The sequence below is a fragment of the Rattus rattus genome, chromosome 14 (genome assembly GCF_011064425.1).
Source record: "Rattus rattus isolate New Zealand chromosome 14, Rrattus_CSIRO_v1, whole genome shotgun sequence".
NCBI lineage: Eukaryota > Metazoa > Chordata > Mammalia > Rodentia > Muridae > Rattus > Rattus rattus.
Window position 1 is genome coordinate 17,694,933 of NC_046167.1, and position 12,483 is coordinate 17,707,415.

At 45.1% G+C, this 12,483-nt stretch overlaps 1 protein-coding gene across 1 annotated transcript in view; it reads left to right on the top strand.

The window, feature by feature from the left end:
• The window catches only part of Il2ra (interleukin 2 receptor subunit alpha), a 43,482-nt gene that overhangs the window by 21,739 nt on the left and 9,260 nt on the right, over positions 1 to 12,483 (top strand). Inside the window, exons 2-4 of the mRNA XM_032884646.1 lie at positions 6,160 to 6,336; positions 8,654 to 8,764; positions 11,734 to 11,949. Of these exons, the coding sequence (XP_032740537.1) occupies positions 6,160 to 6,336; positions 8,654 to 8,764; positions 11,734 to 11,949 (504 nt within the window). The remainder of the gene's footprint in view (positions 1 to 6,159; positions 6,337 to 8,653; positions 8,765 to 11,733; positions 11,950 to 12,483) is intronic.

A 12,483-nucleotide genomic window follows, 5' to 3' on the forward strand; every position in this document is an offset into this window, starting at 1 on the left:
TGATTTGGGCTGGAGAAATCTGTGACATTGGCTTTCTTATCGGATTTGATGCCGAAGGGGATGTTTCAGGCAAAGCCAGATTGTTCATCAGGTGACTCACACTCTTGATACATTTGTGAGTCGACTACAAAGCTCAGTCAATGCCTGTCCAGCAGAAACCATGCTTGGTGAGATTTCTAATCTCAGTCCTCACTCCCCGTAGATGGAAAAGCGAGAGGCACCAAGGAGAAGGCTTTCTCAGTGCTGGCTGCACTACAGACAAAACAATGTTTCCTTGAATCTCCCATGTAGCAACGAATCCTATCTCAAACTCTGTTCACTTTCTCTTTGGGAGCCCCTCTGCTTTTCTGTACCTCTCGTGTCATTTACCTTGGGAACAGGGGTCCAATAAGTTCTCAACCTTGACATCATAGATAAATAATGCTACTGTCTCCCAGCCCACAGTGTTTCCCACTCGCCCACCTTTCCTCCGGAGTCAAAATACAAACCACCTTGAAGGCACACTCCAAAGTGCCAAGGCTCTGCTCAGTGTGCTCTGGAGGGCAAGAGTAGTGCTCAGTCCCTACAGCTTAGCTACCCCTGTGTGGCTGTTTCTTCAGGTGGTTTGAATGTTCACCACTGTGAGCTCTCTTGTGGTCCTCCATTAGGGGTGCTGTCTGACTGATAAAAGAACCACTTTTATCTTTTGTCTTCCGAGTCCGCTCCAACTGTCCGTATTGTCGCTTAATTCAAGGGACTCAGAAGTATGTCAAGGCGCAATTATTTCTAGTTTTATTCTCTTTCTAAAAAAAAAAAAAATCTGCTAAAAAACAAAGGGGACGCTTTTCTGTTTGAGGAGTGGAGGCGAGGCCATAAAACCACGCAAAGAGGGTGGCAGTTAGGGTAAGAAGGACCGAGCCAAGTCTGTGCTCCGTGATCTGGTTACTATATGTAGGTGTCTCTTCCTGGGAGCAGAGGGGCTTGGTGAGAAAAGCACAAATGACCTCATTCCACAGCAAGGCGCTACCCCTAAAAGTTCCGCAATCGTCTCAAACAGCGCCACCTGCTGGGGACTAAGTGTTCAAGCATAGCCGCCTAAGGACCGACTTTCCCCATTCAAACCACAACCACGGCAAACGCCATTCTCTCTCTACCTGTTCTGTGCTGCCGTCCGCAGGGAGGAGGCTTTATGATCGACACGATCACATGTGTACTTTATAGAGTATTAGCTGAAGGAGTCAAACGTTCCTAGAACGTCTTGTATTCCATTTGTTCAGGAAATTCCCGGAGACACTAGATCCCCAGATAATCACTGCATTATGGTCTTATTTCAGGGAGAGTGACGGGGGAAGAGATTTGGCGAGAATGGGACTACCCCTCGTGGTGAATCTGACATAAGATGGGCAACATGTTCAACCCTGGAAGAGTTTGGCATAACTTCCCCAGTGTAGATCTCTGATCCGAACCCTTGTATTGGGTTGGTTAACAACTGCTGGCTGCTTCTTTGACCCTGTGCCTACATGAAAGGCAAAACCACATATATACCTCAGAGTCTAAGATAGGACTCTCCTGGGAGTCCTGTATCCCAAGAATTAAGGCAGAAAAGGCCTGGGAGGTGAATTTGGGAAAAATGATTTTGTGGTGTTCAGGAGATAAAAGTAGAGAGCGAAGACACCCGCCCCCTGGTGTTATTTTGGACAATAAATTAGGGTTCCTTTTTTGAGTTGTGTACATGAAATTCTCCTTTGTGACCTCTCTTGTAAAAAATTATTTTTTATTCATTTTTGGCTGTTGTGATGATGTTTCTTTTATGACAACAGAGTGAGAAGAGATAAGAATAACCCAGATTTTTTCTTAAGGGATTAAAAAGAAAACGTCTCCAGGGCTGCATTTCCCACGGGCTCTTCTGCATCAGAGTCTTTGAATAAATTTTAGGACACATTTGGCAAGGCCTTTCAGGAGGAGAAAATTATAAGCAATTCGGAGAAAGGGTCTTTTAGAAATGGAACATCTACGTGAGTACAAAGTTCTACCACTATCTCTATGTCCCCACATGACCTCCTTGGACATCCATGTCCCCACATGACCTCCTTGGACACTGGACTAGTGTCTGATGACTGTGGAAATTTCCATTCCCAGAAAAACGCCACCACACACTGGAGAATGCCTAGGGGTGCAAAGTTATGCCAAAGATAACTTATCGGAACCTTTTCAAAGTTACGCACTTGGAAGATTTCTTGGCGTGTGGTTTGGAACCAGAGTCCAAATATGATTTAGACGAATCCTTGACGACTCGCAATGATGTGTAGTTACTCAAGGATTGCTAAATTAATTGATTTTGTCGAGGTGAAATTAGCTATAGAGAAATTATTCTTAAAAGGCTTTATTTACTATGTTAGCTTACTTAACGTGTGTGTATCTGTGCCTGTGTGAGTGTACGCACACGTGTGTGTATAAGAGCACATGCCTGAGTGTTATTAAAGTCCACAATACATTTCGGTACTCCCGCTTGCCAGTCTCTGCCTATTCCTTTGAGGCAGAGTCTCTCCCTGAACCCGAGGCTCATAGTTTCTCAGCTAGTCTGGAAGCTAGCATGTCCAAGCTGTCTTCCTGTCTGCCTGCCGCTCGGGGCTAGCATTACGGGCATTTGCAGGAGCATCCTGCCTGCTGCGTAGGTGCTGGGATCCAAAAACTGGTCCTTGTGATGGTGGGGCATGATTAAGAACAACAGCTGAGCCATCTCTCCAGACCCCAACACGCAGGCTTTGTTTTAGTTTACTAAGTATTATGTGTGCGGTATGTAAGACAGACTGTTTATAGGGAAGCCGTATGACTCTGAAGCCACTTGGTGAGTTTTGGCAACTGTGTGGGCAAGCATTTGAATAACACTGAGCTCTTTTTACTGTCTCCTTCCGGTTGATCCTGCCTACCACAAGAAACCACTGGTCTAATTTCTCTATGTTTTCCCTCTCCCTCCCTCTCCCTCTTCCCTCTCCCTCTCCCTCTCCTCTCCCTCTCCCTCTCCCTCTCCCTCTCCCTCTCCCTCTCCCCTCCACCTCTCTCCCTCTCTCCCTTTCTCTCTCTCTCTCTCTCTCTCTCTCTCTCTCTCTCTCTCTCTCTCCTCCTCCTCCCTCTCTAAAACTTTCCTCCTGCCCATCCTTCCTTCTCATCCAATGACAGGCCTTGTTCTAGCATGTACCTACCTTCACTTGCATAATGACACCATCCTACACCTTGGTTTTTGTTTTTCATTTTGCCCATCCTAATGGGCAATATTCATGGTGGTTTTCAATTTGTGTTCTATTTTTTTTTAAGTTATTTATTGTGTGTGTGTGTGTGTGTGTGTGTGTGTGTGTGTGTGTGTGTATGAAGTGCATAAGCACACAACATGTGTGGAGGTCAGGAAACAACTTTCAGGAGTGGGTTTTCTCCTTCCTCTATGGGTTCTGCTGATTGGACCCAGGCCGTCAGGTTTGGGTGTCAAGTATATTAACCGGCCAAGTTCTCTCTCCACCCCCGGTATTTTCTTAGTGGCTTGGTGAGCGCCACTTCAGTTGTGTGTTTTTGATAATCATGTTTTCTGTGGAAACATGACTACTCAAGTGTTTGTTCATCTGTGGAGTCATTTGCCTTTTGGTGCTGCTGTGGAGGTCTTTACGTATTCCAGGAAGAAATATTGTCATCTATACATAATAAGTGGTTTTCTCCCAGTTTGTCATAGCCTCTTATGGTCTTCGGATTAGCTGATGCTTTTGTGGGTTTTTTCTTCATAATAATTTTAATCTGGAGGAGGGGGTGGAAGGGGTCAGACCTTCTGAAGCTGGGGTTACAGGCGTTTGTGAGCTGCTGTTCAGGTGGCTGGGAACAAAACATAGGTCTTCTGCGAAAGGCAGCACTGAGCCATCTTCCAGCCCTGTTTTTCTTTTATATTCAGTGCATGTTGGGTCCTAAGAAATCCTTTACCTATGCACAGCTTCTGAAACTGTCAGCCTTTATTTCCTTTTAGAAGCGTTACAGTTTTAATCCTATGGTTGCATGCGGTGTGTGTGTGTGTGTGTGTATGTGTATGTGTGTATATATGTATATATATTCTTAATATGGAAGAAAAAATAAGTTCTATCCATGGAAGGAAACTCTTTTCACTTTACACACTTATCCACACGACTCAAGAGTATTTGTTGAGAATGATTTCCTCTTTTCGTGGAACTGCTTTGGCAAATTGGTGGCAGGGCGGCTAATTAAGTGTTCATGAGCTTCTAGGACTCATGTTCCGTTGCTGTACATGTTTTTGTCCCAGTTGCTTGCTGTCTCCATGACTAGCTTTATTAATGCTGTTGGTGACAGATGTTACGAGTCTCTGAGCATAGACTTTATTTTACAATCTTAGACACTTCCAAGGACGTTTGAAAACAACTTTCCAATTTTACTAAAATGTACATCGAACTGATGAATTGAAGGTAAACCGACATGTCTTTTTAAGACCCAATCCTCTAATGTATAAATATTCTATGTTTCTATATTTACTTCTCTTAAAAAATTTTTCTCAGCAGAAATTCTTTTGCCATTTTCAAGTCCAGTCTTCTTGTAGGTGTGGCTGAATTTTTTCTTGAGTAGTTTAGGATTCTGATGTGTAAATGCAATTAACTTTGTATCATTTAATTAACTTAGTAAAAACATATGACAAATTTGAGACGGTCCCACTGACTTACTTACATACGCCATTATGTGGAATTCTTGGTACTTTCATGGAAAGCAGCATTTTAGCTGTGTAAAATGCCCCTTCCCACGAAACTACTTTCTGATGGTTACATAACTATATCAGCTTTCCTGTGCTTATCTCCGTGTATCCTTTTTCTGTACTTTCACTCAATTTATTTTGGTTTTCATATTTAAGCATTTTCTTCACTTAGACAGCACTCAGTTGAACCCTGCTGTTTGTTGTAGTCTGGAAGCTTCTGTGTTAGAAAAATTTGTTCGTTTATGTTTAATGTAATCACTGGTAACAGTTTGACCTTGACATCTGCCTTCTTGCTTTTTTCTAGATGCCCCATTTGTATTCTTCTATCTTTGTGCTTCTCCATTTTGGTTTAACCAGATACATATTTAATACATATTGGAATGTTCTGTTTAATTTATTCTGTTACATTTTTATTCCTGTACTATCTCATTATTAAATGCCTTCTCTGTAATATTTACTAACATTCTTAATTTCCTATGTTCTATTTAGTTAGCACTGTACCATTTCAGACATGCTAGAAGGATTTAAAAAGCTAAAGGCTCATCAACCTCTCAACTTTCTTGCCAAAGTTGTCACATGTTTGACATGTACATAGGTGTTAAGATCTGTCCTGTAGGGACTAGCAAGATGGCTCAGTGGTTAAGAAATGCATTCTGCTCTTCCCGAAGATCTGACTTTAGTTCCAGGCACCCTGTGCAGCTCACAATCACCTCTGTCTCTGGAGATCTGACGCCCTCTTCTGGTCTCTAGGAGAACTGCACACATGTGCTCACCCCCTCCCCCAACACGCACAATTAAATTAAAATAAACAAAAGACTTACCACACCATGTAATTGTTTTATTTTGGAAATTCTTTGAAGGAAAAAAAACTGGGATTTTCTCATGAATATAAGTTTACTCATACCCGCATTGTTCCCAGTAGATTGCTACTTCTGACTAATATAATTTCCCTGAGGCTTGACATTTTGTCCTTAGCTTTATTCTCACTTTTAATATGCAATATAAGTGTGCTGGTGGGATTTTTGTAAACTTCCTTTTTACTTGAAAATGTGCTAACCCCACCATCATTTTTGAAGGGATTCATGTCTAATCAGGATTGACCTGACAGCCTGTCTGTGTGTCTGTTTGGAGGCTGGCTCTGTTCCAGTGTTTTCTGGGTCCCTTTGTTTCTGTGGTGAAGTCAGTTGCCATCCAACACTTTCCCTGCTAGTGTGTGTAACTGTTTCCTCTGGCTGCTTTAAGATTTTCTCACTTGGGGTTTCCTTGTCTCAAATGACTATCTTGTATCCGGTTGACCTAAAACCCAGCCAGGACAGGAACTGCAGGGTGGGCCTCCGAGGAGGTGGAGTGCGTACCAATCCTGTAAATAGGAAGAAAAAAGAATGTGTGAGCTACTGCACAATCAAACTCATGTCTCACCAACGTTCTTCTGGCCTTTGCAGAGCTGTGTCTGTCTGACCCCCCGGAGGTCCCCAATGCCACGTTCAAAGCCCTCTCCTACAAGAACGGCACCATCCTAAACTGTGAATGCAAGCGAGGTTTCCGGAGATTGAATGAGCTGGTCTATATGGCTTGTCTAGGAAACTCCTGGAGCAACAACTGTCAGTGCACAAGCAACTGTGAGTGTCCCCTCGGTAACCTGGATGGGAAAGGAACTGGGGATAAGAGGGGACAGACTCCAGCTCCCAAAAAATGGTGGACGACTCTATGAATAACAGATTTTAAAGGCTTCTGTAATATCCACTCGTCTAACGTTATTTGATGAAGTCTACTTGGTCTAGGAACTTAGGCTTGCTAAGTTCTTGACTAAGCCTGAGCTATGCATATACATATTTTTCATTTGTTATTTCATTGTATATATTTCTTCTAATTCTGGGATGTGCATAGTTTTTCATAGAATATTTCATGGGCTGGAGAGATTTGGCTGTATAATTATTAAGGCTAGGCTCACAACAAAAATATAAAAAGAATATTTTCATACACTGTAGAATGAGCATATTCTGCTCCACTGAATAAACCCCTGCTCTCTCCTCTATTCCTGCTCCCCTCCATTACTAACTTTTGGATTCCTTAGACAGTTTCCTTGTACTTTCAGGTCATATAGATACACTTACTTTTAGTTACCTATAGAAAGTCTAGGAGCTACACATGGAAGAAAACATATTTCTCTTTCTGCAGCTGACTTAATTTGCTTAATATTGTTACCTTTAGGTGCATTCATTTTCTTCTTTATGGCTGAAAAAAAAATCTCATCCTAGCTGAGCTGAGGGTAGTGACCACGGGTTTTAAAACCCAGCACTCAGCAGCCAGAGGCAGGTGGATGTCTGTGAGTTTGAAGCCAGCCTGGTTTATAGAGTGAGCTCCAGGCCAATCAGGATCAAATAGTGGGATCGTGACTCGTGTGTGTGTGTGTGTGTGTGTGTGTGTGTGTGTGTGTGTGTGTACAAATATTAAAGAAAAAAATCCTTATATCCCACATTTGCTTTAATCATTCCTCCGTTGTTAGACACCTAGGTGGGTCCCATTACTGATCTGTTGTTCCAGTCACCTTTATTTTTTAACCACGAAGACGGAGTGAGCCAACCATGGCTGGAGGGCAGAGTTTGAAGATGACTGCTCTGTTGAAGTGCCTGGTTTACTCGTTTCCCCAACATCTCCCTTTATTACAAAGCTGACTATCTGTTGTCCCCTCACCGAGGTACTCACCTGTCACCGCTCTGCCAGCTCTTCACAGGTGCAGGAGTTTTCTGACCATTGCCTTAAGAGCTCATTTCTCTGACTGGAATTGCTTTGAACCATTAAAGGGGGTGAGGGAGTTAAATAAACGTTGTGGAGATAGATTACTCCCGCCTGCCGTATGTGACACTGGCAGCCTTGGTGACAAGGAACAAAGCCACTTGAGTTTGATCCACATGTACATAGGATTTTCCAGAAGAATCTTGCATTTCTTTTAGGATTATGGTGTGCCCAACGCCAATATGCGTATGAGTATGGAGAGGTTAATGCTAAGCTAAGTGTGCTGGCCCCATCCAAGCTGCCCTGCTGGGCCCTGCCCGGCTGGGGTGCCTGGGCAGAGCTGACATGCTGCTCAGGGGAGGCAGAAGGAGAGGCAGAATGGGGGTCCACAGTCCGTGTTTTCCCGGAAGGGGAAATGGCTGGAGTTTGGGGTGAATGCTGTTTCCCAGCCTCCTGTGTATACCTGGGCGCCACAGGTGAATTGCTGAACCGCTGTGAGTTAGGAACGGGCCAGGCAGGGAGGGGAAGGCAGAGCCCAAGACAGGAAGAACCCGGTTTGTTTCAGTGTCAAGAGTAAGGAGGGGCTGGAAGAGAGGCCTTTTTTCGGGAGATTTCGGTGCTGCTCTTTAAGTCCAGGGAGATGATCCTTGCTTGTTCAAACTGGTTTCTTTGATGGTAGATGTGACTTCATATACTTTATTCAGGGTGAGCTAGTGGGGCTTCTTCCTTTTGCGGAAGGGATACCCAGAAGGAAGTTCATTGGCTCATGGCTCAGGGATGCCTAGAAAGCTCATTAGCAAGGAGAACTGCAGGTGTTTATGCCGTGTGACCCACGGCCCGCAGTGGAGTGTCACGGTTACGTATTCCAGAGCAGGAAGAGGCAGGCAGGGGATGGCTCCACTCTTGCCACTCTCAGTTCTGAGATCCCTGGGGTTTGAGCTCACTCGCTTACCATTCTCGTGCCTGTCTGATAGCAAGGTCCCAGGTGCCCTACGTGAGGGAGGTCTCATTTGTTTATCTTTGCACACTCAACACAGACAATGCCCAGGCACCAGAGAGAGGTCCCAGGGTGAATGACTGCATAGACAGACAATCCCCGGGCACCAGAGAGATGTCCCAGGGTGAATGACTGCGTAGATCGCCTTTTCTATTCTGAGCGTTTGGGAACTTATCTTGCCTTGTTTCTCCCATGTGCTCTAGCCCATGACAACTCAAGAGAGCAAGTTACACCTCAACCTGAAGAACAGAAAGAGCAACAGACCACGGACAGGCAGAAATCAACACAGTCCGTGCACCAGGAGAACCTTGCAGGTAAGACATGCGTCTCCACAACCATCCTCTCTCTCCGGCTCCTGGCCTTTGGTTACACAGAAAGGATGAGCCCAAGGAGCGAGATTAGTCCTGTTCTAGACAGGCAATTGCAATTCACTCTCTTCCTCTCCAAACTCCATGCAGATGACGACATTGCCTAATATTGGCTTAGCAATTCAAGCCACACTTTCTGATAGTAACACAGGCTACGGTTTGGGAGCATAAGAATTCAGCTCCTGGGGTTGGGGATTTAGCTCAGTGGCAGAGCGCTTGCCTAGCAAAACGCAAGGCCCTGGGTTCGGTCCCCAGCTCCGGAAAAAAAAAAGAAAAAAGAAAAAGGAAAAAAATAATTCAGCTCCTACAGATTCAATTCAAAATGTGCATGTGCTGGGAATATCTGCGATCTAGGCGCTACCCACAGAAAAAAGTGTTTGAATAGACAAAGGTCCCTGCCCTTACGAATTCCCCCTATTTTCTCTTAAGCACAAACCAATGATCTTCAAGCAAAACAATTGATAAACAATTTGCCTTTTACAGAACACAGCTGTAAAATGAAAACCCCAGACACTCGCTCACTACTTAGTGAGGTGTGGATGGAGTAGGCTCTGTGCCTGCCCCACACTCTCCCAGACAAAATGATAATACTTAAATTAAACCGTGATGTCAGAGAGAGAGAGAGAGAGAGAGAGAGAGAGAGAGAGAGAGAGAGAGAGAGAGAGTTTGCTAGTGTTAGGCCTGAGATTTGCAGGGACCAGTGAGCCATTAGAAGACCCCATAGTTTTATGATAAAGTTATAACCTTATGAAGAACTTTATTACATCGTGTATAATCCCATTTGAACGCCCCCCTCCCCTGGCTGAGTGAGTCAAGGAGCAAGAAGTTCTTGGTTACCAAGGAAACAAAGACACAGAGCCATGGAATGATTTAGCTGAAGTCACAACACAGAGTGGAAGCAAGACCTCCAGTCCCTTTCTTCTGAGAGTTTATTTTTAGCTGTTTAAAATCACTCACAGTGTCCAATATTGTGAAGCGTAATTGCAATGCGATGTTTTCAGCCCCTTTCCTCTCCCAGCTCTGTCCTGGAATCATGTTCTCTGATACATTTAATGCTTTCTCTGCTCTCCTGATAACTGGTGCCCACCTCTGCAATTACTGAAAGGTCTCCGTTGGTGGGGTGTCAATATTTGTCCTTACTCAAGAGACAATCAGATGAACTGGGCATACGTGTACATGTCTGTAATCCTAGCATTTGGGGAGCAGAAGCAGGAGAATGAGAAGTTCAAAGCCATCCTGATCTGTATGATACCCTCCTCACCCCCAAATAATAGAGAGAGAGAGAGAGAGACAGAGACAGAGAGAGAGAGAGAGACAGACAGACAGACACACAGAGACACACACAGAGACACACACAGAGAGACAGAAAGGAGGGGGAGGGAAGGAATGGGGGGGGGGGAAGGGAGGGAGAGGGGAGGGAAAGGGGGAGGGAGAGGGAGAGGACAAACAGTTTCTAGCTGAAGGATGTTTCATAAATTGCCATAGTTTTGGGTTTACACCTTAAAGGGGAAAAAAATCAAATTTAAACAGGTTCTATCAACTATACTGTTTCTTGATCTAAAAATTTGTTCTGAGACTAAAACTCAGTCCCAGTGCTGTTACGCAAAGTGTAATGTAACAGAAAATGGCTCAGGTCAGCGACACCCAGCTTCCTGTGAGGGCAGAGAGCTTGTATGTGGTTCTTTGGGGGGTTGTTTCAGGTCCTCAGGTGTTTTGAAAACCTGAGAGGGTCTAAACTTGTGTGTAATTTATGATCCAGAGTTCGACAGCATGTATAGTTCTGTCTGATTAGATGGAGGGCCATTGGTAGGGAATTCCAAGATTAATTCAGAACAGGCCATGATCTCTGGGGGCCAACGTTCAGCCAAGCCTGGGTTCACTCCAGTGAGTGTGAAGTTGCTGGGTATAGGAGCTTGACAGGGTCCATGTGGGTCAGCTTCAGCTGTGGTTTTATCAAAGGTCACAGTGCATTTCTCTGAGATTCTCTCAGTGTTCCCTCCTCCAGACATTAGCTTTATCCTTGGCCAGCTTCCCCAAGTCCCAGGCTGACCACTAACTGCCACTCAGAAGTGTTCCACCTCAGGCATCCAGTGGCCTACAGAGACGTCTGTCCATCTGCTCCAACCTGCTGCTGTCTCTCAGCGAAGAGCCTCGCTCATTCGCTTTTCAAAAAACCCCCAGGTTCCTTGCAGCATGGGTCAAATGAAAAGCACATCACCCCGTGCTCTGGGCAAGCATACCTTCTTCACCTGCCGGTCCACCATCTATGTCTTTCTCAGCTGATCAACTCTCCAACCTTGCAGGAGTGACCACCATGTGACTTTTCCTGGGGAGACCTGAACAGACAGTGATAGAGCACTACCCTCAAACTAAAGAAACGATTCCACCCAAGTATCGTGTAATGAGCCAATGAATTCATTGGGCTCACTCTTGGGAGCATGGGTAACTCCAATACAGCTGCATGGTCAGAAACCCCACCCCAGCATGGATGAGAACCCTTGACAGTTGCAATGCTGGAGCTCCCTGCAGGGCTGGCACAGCCCCCCCCCAATAGTTTGAGTCTCCTTTCCCTCAGATATCGTAACTGCTTATGTAACAATAAGGGAAGAGGGGTGATGAGTTGCCAGAGCATCCTGACGTCTGTGGGGTTTGTTTATTTCTCTTACTCCCAAGGAGCCCTCCTCCAAGAGGCGATATTCCAACTCAGAGGAAATAGCTGCACGACTCCGCGTTCCATGCCTTCCTACAGTGCCTGCGTTCCTGACAGCTGGAGTCTGTCAGCTCTTGTAGGTTCGGGGAAAGAGTGAAACCAATAAAGAAGCACCGAGGTCCAGCTTTAGCCACCAGAGTTGCTAACCTAGAGGCACTCGCTGTGCTTTCCCAAACTCGCCCTCAGCATTCTTTTCCTCTTTCAGGTCACTGCAGGGAGCCCCCTCCTTGGAGACATGAAGACACCAAGAGAATCTACCACTTCGTGGAAGGACAGATAGTCCTCTACACGTGTATTCAAGGATACAAGGCTCTACAGAGAGGTCCTGCTATCAGCATCTGCAAGACAGTGTGTGGGGAGATAAGGTGGACGCATCCCCAGCTCACGTGTGTAGATGAAAAAGAACACCATCAATTTCTGGGTAAGTTGGTCCTTTCTTGTGTCTATCCTTCCTCTTCTTGTCTGGACCAAGGTGAGACTCCATGCTGCCACGGGACCTTGGGAAAAAGCCACTCGACACTCTAGGTCTCACTTTTTAAAACACAGTTCACATGAAATGCTGAGGTCCCCTTAGCTCTACTCTACATAGAGATGGTTAAAGGTAGGGGAATGAGGATCTCTCCAGTGCTCCGGATCATACAGGATGCTGTCTCTTGGTAACAGTGTTATCCTGTGTCTATCTGAGCCCGAGCTTCCACAACTTCAATAGCCAAGATATCCCATAGTTCACCAGGGAAAGTTCAGCGTCACGCCCACATGTCTCTTCTTTGAACTTATATGTCATTCGTACTATGTTCCATTGTCATTACAGTCCCTTGGAAAGGTCTCCCCTGACCTTTGGTAAAAAGTATCAGTATGTGGGAAGTAGTTTGCTTCAGCCTGTGTTTTCCCATACCCAGTCCTGATCACATACAAGCTGCCTGCGTTGAGGTCTTCAACCACCTTTGTTTGAAAT